At 50.8% G+C, this 9,560-nt stretch overlaps 1 protein-coding gene across 6 annotated transcripts in view; it reads left to right on the forward strand.

The window, feature by feature from the left end:
- Positions 1-8,919, forward strand: part of MAP3K7 (mitogen-activated protein kinase kinase kinase 7) — a 30,493-nt gene extending 21,574 nt beyond the window's left edge. For all 6 annotated transcript variants that reach the window (XM_078615332.1, XM_078615330.1, XM_078615334.1 and 3 more), the window contains 5 exons: positions 3,770-3,834; positions 5,324-5,423; positions 5,947-6,008; positions 6,813-6,928; positions 7,464-8,919. In XM_078615332.1, coding sequence (XP_078471458.1) covers positions 3,770-3,834; positions 5,324-5,423; positions 5,947-6,008; positions 6,813-6,928; positions 7,464-7,647 — 527 coding nt within the window. In that variant the 3' untranslated portion in view covers positions 7,648-8,919. The remainder of the gene's footprint in view (positions 1-3,769; positions 3,835-5,323; positions 5,424-5,946; positions 6,009-6,812; positions 6,929-7,463) is intronic.
- Positions 8,920-9,560: the final 641 nt, after the last annotated feature.

Genomic DNA, 9,560 nt, shown 5'->3' on the forward strand with positions numbered 1-9,560 from the left:
TGAAAACGATCAGCTGCCTAATTATAAAATCATCTGAATAATTACTATCGCAGCCCAATCTGTCCAAGCAGCCTGAAATGTCTCGCAGTGTGGCCTCTTGAATATTGATTCACTCGTAAGTGGAGCCACACTGCGCTGTGAACCCAAATACCTGGGCTTCCCTTCCTGACCACGACTCTCATCAGTGGCAAGTGAAATCTGAAACCCCCCCCCACCCACTCCGCCCCCCCACCCACTCCGCCCCCCCCGCCCACTCCGCCCCCCCGCCCACTCCGCCCCCCCCGCCCACTCTGCCCCCCGCCCACTCTGCCCCCCCCGCCCACTCCGCCCCCCCCGCCCACTCCGCCCCCCCGCCCACTCCGCCCCCCCCCCACCCACTCCGCCCCCCCGCCCACTCCGCCCCCCCGCCCACTCCGCCCCCCCCGCCCACTCTGCCCCCCGCCCACTCCGCCCCCCCCACCCACTCCGCCCCCCCCCGCCCACTCCGCCCCCCCGCCCACTCCCCCCCCTGCCCACTCCGCCTCCCCACTCTGCCCCCCACCCACTCCGCCCCCCCGCCCACTCCGCCCCCCCCGCCCACTCCGCCCCCCCCCCCGCCCACTCCGCCCCCCCCCCACCCACTCCGCCCCCCCCCCACCCACTCCGCCCCCCCCACTCCCCCACTCCCCCCCCCCCGCCCACTCCGCCTCCCCACTCTGCCCCCCGCCCACTCCGCCCCCCCCGCCCACTCCGCCCCCCCCCCACCCACTCCGCCCCCCCCACTCCCCCACTCCCCCCCCCCGCCCACTCCGCCTCCCCACTCTGCCCCGCGCCCACTCCGCCTCCCCAGTTTAAAGTGAAAAGTCGTGGGCTTTGTAACCGACACGAAAGAAAGATGCAAGGCATAACAAGCCCAGGATTTATGACATTTAGTGGGATTTCATAAATACTTGATTTATCGTAAAGGGGCTCTTGCTTTTGTAGAGTTAGATGCCGTTCTATAGATAGTTTCTAATAGAACTTCCAGTCACTCTTTGAGAAGTTTAACATTTGTGTCACATTTGTCTACGCATGCGTGCGTGTGTGTGCATGAAATATGTTCGATTCTTTTTTACTAATTATTTCTGATTGCAGGATTCACCTAAGGTTTGATCTGTAACGTTCACAAAATCCCTCAATGCCTCACACCTGGGAAGGTTGATTCTTGATTCTGCCTTCAATCAAGCATCTTTCAGTGCATTGAGTGCTGCTTTGGGGAAGTGGTGTTGTGTCAAATGTCCACATTCATACGTATTATATAATTTAATGCTTTACTCCTAAAGCAAGACAATTGTGTCCATTTAAACTTTAGAGCAAATATATGTGAATCTTATGGCGGTACCCCCGGGGTACCATCGTACCCCGGCTCTCGCATCATGTCCGTGATGCAGTCATTTCTAGTCTGTTGATGGTCGGCGACGCGGCAATCGACTCATCTCGACGAGCTGTGCACTACAATGCACCACCACGGTGCATACGCGAGCGTTCAGGGTTTCAGCGCAATCGTTTTCGCTGCGTTTTTACATCGTGGAGTAGCACTGATGTCGGATTGATTGGTACCCCAGTCGCGGAGTGAAGTTACACCCCTGGAAAAAAATAGTGTCACAGAAATAAAATATTTAATTGCCTCGGCCATTTTGTATTATTTGGTACCCCGGGGTAGCGCCATAAGGAGCATTTGTCTCTGTGTGTGTGTGTGCACATTATATTATTTGGATGTTAAATAAATGGGTTAAATAGTCATGTAATGATGCATCGATTCATCGATCCAAATAAATTCGTAGGCTCACGAAACACGCGGCCGGATCACTTTTGTGAGCATTGGTCGCTTGCTATTTCTGCAAATTATGCGCCGTTGTTACAATACACACTGCAGACGATAAAAACAATAAATACATACAAATCCATCTACGAATGGAACCTTGACTCCCAAAAGATGGCAACATATTGGATCGCTGACGAGTGAATTGTTACATGCTTATTCTTGACATTTTATATATTTTTTAAATAATATGTAAAGTTACCAATGCATGAAGTGTTAAGCTCAAAATGAGTCCTTGAATTCGCCATAACCTGACACAGACTGATGAATGTGGCAGCTGTGTGCGAGGCACAGGTAGAGGAGTGCATAGTTAATTGCGTTATTAATTATCGATATAATGTATGAACTTCTTTCGCACTGTACGTAGCCAACCGTGCTAATTGGGAGGTGATCACGACCCCACGCATCACCCCAGACACACTGAGACCAGGCCACCATGAGAGGCTCCAGGGGCGGCAAGTTGCCCACAACTCTGCTAATCCATGTTGCTCGTTGCCAGCAATTAATGTATCGATGCGGTAAAGAACGGCATTGCCAGCCTTTCGGCTGTGTGCTGGCATGTTGGCGACCAGCGATCGGCGGAGCTTTTTGGTGGAAATCCCAGGAAACATTAGCCACGTTCTTCTTCGGCAAGTGCATTCTGCACGTGCAAAGAATTTAATTTGTTCGAACTTTCAACATTAATATTTAAAGCTTGAAACGGCAGTGTGGCTCAAGGGGCGAATGCCCATGCCAGATTACTCGGTCAGTACCGCTGAGAATTTGGCAGCCACCAGACAAACAAAGGTGCAGTGCATCTGTCTTACCACAAGCAACAAAATTGTTAGATATTTTTTTATATCGCAAATCATTATTACTACTGCCGTATAACACGTATTCATATCGCCAAAAACGTCGGCCTCAAAGGCAGTGTTTGATTTGTCCTTTTGCACCACTGCCAATGCAGTCCCCTCCCCCTTGTTAAGGATATCAGTTCGATTTCAGTTGGCCGTGCTCAGTGTTCTTGGCATAATTTTTGTAATACAGGAAAAGAGTAAACCACTTGTTCGCAAGGCTAAGGGTACGGATGAGTGGTTGAGTAGGATCGATCTTTGACGGAATGCATTGTTTGAAGTACTGCCATGATTTGACTGTTGTTTGACAACATTGCACTTGGCTATATCGTCTAATGGCATTACAGTCATTTGTGAAAAATGTATAAAGAACCAACATTTATTTTTTGCCTGTTTTTGCGTGGCCTGCTGTGTGGGTTAACTAACGCGCAATGAGGTGTTGTCATGCTGCGCCCTGTTATCACGTTGTATTTGACCGTGACGCTGTGTGCTGTGTGCTGTGTGTGATGCCTCCTCCCCCCATGTCTCCTCTGCATGCTGCATGCACGGTGCGCGCTCTGCGTCTGACGCACGTACGGCCACACGTATCCCGACTGTTGTGCGCTGTACGTTTTTGCATTCCGCGTGTGCCTTGCGCTGCGTGTTGTTGTTGTCCTCCGTGTGCCGCATCCCGTCCGCCACCTTGCGTGTCGCGCGTTGCGTGCTCGTGGTGTGTCCTGCGTACGTGCGTGTTGCATGCCGTGACCCCACGTGCCCCTTGTGGGCCATGTGTCCTGCCTGTGCTGCGTGCCGCTCGCCTTGCTTCGTGTGCTGTACGTGTGCGCCCCCTCTGTGCGCCCCCTCTGTGCGCCTTTTTTGCTGCGTCTGCCGCTCAACGATGCTTCTCCGTGCATCCCTCTCGCATGCGTAATGCGCCACGCGTGCCCCCGTGAGCACGCTTGCACCGCCCCTCTGTGCATTGCGTGCTTCACGCGCAATTCTCTCTCGTGTCCTGCACCGCTTGCCGTCCTGCGTGCGCGTCCCCTTGTGCGCCACGTGTCCCCCCCCCCCGCGTGCGTGCCGTGTCCGTGTCCGCTCTCTCTTTTCCCGCTTTCAGCATCGGCGGATCAGTGGCGGCGCTCGGTGCAAGACCTCCCTACGCTGGGGCCCGATTCCAACCAGGTGCCGCTCTCGCTCGCCGTCACGCGTAGTAGGAGGGCAGCTGCCGCCGCATCGGCCAGACGGCTTCTTTCCTCTCGGTAGTCCGTGGGCCCGGAACAGAACGCGGAGCCGACGGAAGGCGATTAAAAAATAAATAAACCTCGAGCTGCACCGTGCAGGTCGTGGGAGGGTTATTTGAGTTTACCTTCACCACACCGCTCAGTGTGGCTTAGGGGGCGGGGGCTTAGGCACGTGAGTACGGAGGTCTCATTCTTTCAGGAGGAAATATGAAATTTTGGAACGTCATATGTGTGTATATCGAGGTTATCGAACTACTTAATATCCAGTGTGGAGGTTTGGTGGATGTTGGTGATATTGCCCATGAGTGGGGCAATGTCATACTGTACGGAAGTACAATTAATATTTCTGCACTGTCCTCTGCTGCCCACGACATGGCTCTGAAGTCCCAACTGAAGGCCTGCGCACGGTGGTCACACACATCCATTCACTATCCAAGCTCGGTTGCATTTAGCTTCCGTGTAGTGACGACATGAGGTGCAATCAGGGTGATTGGGTCATTGGGCAGCGAGAATTTAGTGATACATATTATTTATATCGTCATTATATTGAAAACGATAGTAATCACGTTGTCACCCGTTTTCTCTTCCGCGGTCGTCTACGATTTTAGCAGCTGCGTTTTATCACGTCTGGTGGTAACGACAAATGGTCACTGCTTTTCCGAGCATCTGCAATTAATTTTTTGTTACATTCAATTCAACATGCGTTGCATGTGTGTTTCCTCAGACTAATACTCTACAGATAGTGAGGAAACCTACGTGGTCTTTTATTTTATTTGCCTGTAATTATCATCAGCGTGTTGTTGCTGATGCTTATTTAGGCAACAAGCTGAGCAAACAGATGTTCCTCTGTTACATTACTTCAAGTAAATATCTTGTGAGTTCAGGTCAATTGGCACATTCAGAGACATTTTGTCAAATGTGTCACCACACTCAAATATCTGGCTGTGTGTTAGTATGTCTCCACCCTACCGTGCCTGTGAGTGTCGCTGTCTGCATCTTCCCAGATGTCCCTGGCTGTGTGTGATGCTGTACTTCACGTGTCCGACTGCACGAGGCTCTATCCACCTGTCTGACTGTGTGACCCAGTGAGGCTGTCTTCATCTGGGCGTCTGCATCTGCCTGTGATACCAAACCTGTCAACCCCTTATCAGTGCCTACCTTATTACAGACCAGTTCAGACCTTATGCCCTTATAAATCTCAACGTTTATCCTACAAAGTCCCATCACAAGGGAGAAACACAAACAAATAGACAAATATTTGTTTTGTTTGCCAGTATTGAAACGGCTGTACGCCGCATTGACCTGAAAACTCAATTTCCCTGTGCAAGAATATTGGTAAACCGTATGGGTTGACGGGTGTGTGATACCGTCATCACGTGACCATCCCCCGTGCCCATTCTGGTCCGCATGGCTCTCCTCGTCTACTCTAGGGGAGCCGCAGCAGCAGCCGATCGTCGAGCCCGGGCGTGCGCATGATCACAGGCGGCGTGGGGGCACGCAGCATCCCCAACACGCCCGACGACTATACAGGTCAGGGCCCACTCGCGGGGAGACGCAGTCCACGGAACGACGGTTCCGCTAGACACTGGGGTCGTTCATATCGTTTTTGTCTCTTACAATTATTAATAACCAGTTTAACACGTAGTAGCAGGCTTTCGCGGCGACCAATATCCATAAGAAGTTTTTGGGTTAGATCGCGTGAATATAAACAAGACATGCCAATTCGTTACTAGTTCAGCACACCAGTGTGTTCGAGAGTAAAACCACAGCATTTGCCATTCGAGTAACGTGACGTTTCGCTGGTAATTACAACAACCAGCATCATCAGGTGACAGCCAGAGTTGTGGAGAAACCTTCCTCCCGTTTCGGTCCTATTATTGATAACAGTGTGCAAAAGTGGCGTTTATTTTTTTTTTATATTAACCTTGAAGGCGCAATGGGCCGAGTTGACCATCAGTCAGGCTCTGAAGCGGCGTGCTGTGGCAAGGGCGCCGCGTGGGGATGTATTCCCCGATGCGACGGGTGGCTAAACGCATCGCGATTTCCATTGCAGACACCATGGGCTCCGATAACTCCATCCCCATGGCCTACCTCACCCTGGACCATCAGCTGCAGGTGAGGGCGGTGTGTTCCCGGCCCCGCGGGGCAGGGCAGGCGGTGCCGGCGCTCGCACGGATTTAACACGGTTATTTTGGCATTATGACGGATGTTGTGCTTTTAGCGTGATAAGATACAGCGGTTTAACACGTAGTAGGGCTTTTCAGACCAATATTATCCATAATAGAGCTTTTTGGGGTTGGGTCGCGTAAATATGAATGTGTCGTTAAACCCGCCCACCACCCGACACAGCCAATTAGTAAGGTTTGTCACGTAAGTACTCGAATTGCAAATGTGTGTTTACTCTCCAACACACCGGTGTGCTGTTCTAGTAACGAATTGGCATGTTTTGTTTACATGAGAAACCTTACTAATTGGCTGTGTTGGGTGGTGGCGGGTTTAACGACACATTTAGATTTATGCCATCTAACCCAAAAGCCTCTATTATGAAAAGATACAGCAGGCTTATCACGCGTACTACTTGCCGAAATAAAGCCAATTTCCAGAAAAAAAACATTGGCCCAAAAGGCCTGGTCTAAAACCTATTACCATCGTTTGTGTTTGGCTGAGCATAAGCATACGTTACTATGTTACCCACAACTATGCACGTCACACTACCCCGATGGGTACCAAGCTCCAGAGCTAAATGCAGCATCAATGAATAGCCAAGCACATTGGCGCTTCCCTGTTCTCCGTTACCCATCGTCCTCCTCGCTTAGCTAAGCGACGCATTACACACTGTGGTCGGCGTGCTGCCACCCGCGTTCTGGCTCGTGGGACTCCAGGCCAATAGAATAGCAACGTGTGTGTGTCTGTGTCCAGCCTCTGGCTCCGTGCCCAACCTCCAAGGAGTCGATGGCAGTCTTCCAGCAGCACTGCAAGATGGCCCAGGAGTACCTCAAGGTGCAGACGGAGATCGCCCTGCTGATGCAGCGCAAGTGAGTGCCGTGACCGATGCCACCGTGGTCCACACGGGATTCCCCACGCGCGCTCTACCTGCCACTACCACGGCCCACCAGAGCGCATTTGGGCAAAACTCGTCATGCACTTCCCCAGTGGATTGTGCATAATGAATTATGAACTAATTCATGGAATTCTTAAAAAAAACGTGGAAGTTTTGACCATACAGTGACATCACTCATTCATTATGACAATGCAGTGTCATTACTGAGTGCCAGAGTAATGCACTTTCCTTTTTTTTTCATGTTTTGTTTATAATTTCTGAAGCTTCAAATTCCCTTTGGAAATCCAGAGACAAACAGCCTGGCGTCATGTTTACGATGGCTATTTGGGTCACGTCTTCATTTATTTCCAAATAAAATCAAACAAATGTGAATGTAATTGACGTAAAGGTACCCAGCCCGCTGTTGTGCCCGTGAAGGCCAGGCCGTCGGCGTTTCTCACGCGTCGTGGCGTCCGTGGTGCCGTGGTGCCGTGGTGCCGTGGTGCCGTGGTGCGGCTCGGCATTTACAGGCAGGAGCTGGTGGCCGAGCTGGAACAGGACGAGAAGGAGCAGCAGAACGCATCACGGCTCGTGCAGGAGTACAAGAAGCTGATGGAGGAGACCAAGAGCCTCTCCAGCTACCATCACAAGTGCAAGGCGCAGCTGGAGCGCATCCGCGTGCAGCAGCAGCAGAAGAGGCAGGGCTCCTCCTGAAAGCGGGCACAGCCCCAGCGCTTTTCGACGGCTGCGTGCCACGTTTCCCCGCTGAAGCTCATTAATTTGATGCGGAAACCCCACCTGTCCCCCCCGCCCCCACTGCGTATTCGGCTCTCTCGTCAAATGACTGGGCGCCGCTCATGTGGATGTTGACCTGGTGTTGAGCACAAAGAGCTGAGAGGGGGGTGGGGGATGGGGACGATCTCTGGCTCACAAGGGGTGACTTTTTAAAGTCGCCAATCACACACACACGGTGGAACACGCCCAAGAGATGTAGATAGCAAACTGTCCTTGCCCTAGTTATGGTTCCCCATGCCTCGGGGGACAAAAAACGTTAAATTCCCAATGGACTTTTACTTTGTTCAGGATAGGACGATGATTTTAATGAGATACGCGTTGATGCAAACTTATAGCCGAAACAAGCACGTGCATTTAAGTGCACAGTTTGTAAGAACATTGTAACTTGTTTGTACCTACGTTGAACTTTTTTCGCATTCCATACGGAGCCAACTGCAACATCGTAGGCGCAAGGGAAGGACGACAAACTGGAGATGCAGTCACTTAGCAAATTGCAGTGTTGGAATGCAGTGCTTACATAAATGTCAGTCACCTAATAGCTCGAATAGTAGTTCACGTGCTTTAGAAAACATTGCAAAGCGTGCACCCCGGTAGCAAGTCAAACACAGTTTGTTTGTCGTGGGTCCTTTTCAAATTACACACACGTGTCGAGATTAAATAGGTTCGACTGCATGTTGGGAAGACCCATAAAGTCCACGTATAAACACAGTGGCCGTCCTCGACGTTGACAAGGCTGAACGTGCCAGGTGGCATTAAAGGAACAAATAAATCACGAGTTATCTTGGTTCCATTCTTCTTATGGCATATTGGTCCACTCTAGCCATGCTTTTACAGTGTTTCAGCTTAGGGAAGTAGTTGACATTTATTAATGGGCAATAGTTGAGAGTGTCACTATACTGTACAGCTTGGCACAAAAGCTTCCGCTGCCTCGGGCAATCATTGGCAATGTACATACAGTAATGCGAGGCTATAAGATGGTACTATAAAGTGGGTTGTCCAGTCAGCTCACCTGATGTATTCACTGGAGATGCAGTCGAGTGTTCGTGACCGAAACAATTAGTGATGGATTTGTCCGGTTTAAACGGCCAGTACGTTTGTAGAATTTTAGCAGATGTGTGCAATTTTAGGAAAGCCTCCGCATTTGGTCAAAGTCACGTGGCTGTCACACGATTAATAAACAATAAGATGGTTCACGCTTTGTATAGTTGTGTATTGGCCGGGTGGTTCCGTGCACCCCCCTCCCCTGCCGAGTGCCCCAACTCAAAATGGAAAGGTCGGGTTTAGCCCCTTTGGGCGGGGGGTGGTGTCAAAACGGAAATCTGAACACATTTTGTGTGAATTCTGCGCGAGTGGGAGGTTTGCCTTCGCGGCTGAAGACCACCAGGGCTCGCGCGTCTGGCCGAGACGGCGCCACACACTCTCATACACGTAAACCCCGACCTTATTACACACCCTGATTGGTCACCCCATGCCCCTTATTAATCTCATCGTTAATGCTTCAAAGTCCCATCACGAGGGAGAAACACAACACAAATAGAGAAACATGTTTGCCCTTAATGAATCGGCTGTACACTGTATGGACCTGAAAACTCAATTACCCTGTACAAGAATCCAGATTGACTGTATGGGTTGACAGGTACGCACGCTTTTGGCTGCTGTGACGTCACTCGATCCTTGCCTATTATTGGTTTATTCTAAGACTAAACAATTTTTTTTATTTTACCAGGTAAGACCCCCATTGAGCTGGAAAGCTCTTTTTGCAGAAACGACCTGGCTATCGCAATGAGCGCCCAATAAAGTGGCTTATCGTGTGGAAATGTACAGCAGCCAAA

The sequence above is a fragment of the Lampetra planeri genome, chromosome 47 (genome assembly GCF_965212315.1).
Source record: "Lampetra planeri chromosome 47, kcLamPlan1.2.h2, whole genome shotgun sequence".
Taxonomy (NCBI): Eukaryota; Metazoa; Chordata; class Hyperoartia; order Petromyzontiformes; family Petromyzontidae; genus Lampetra; species Lampetra planeri.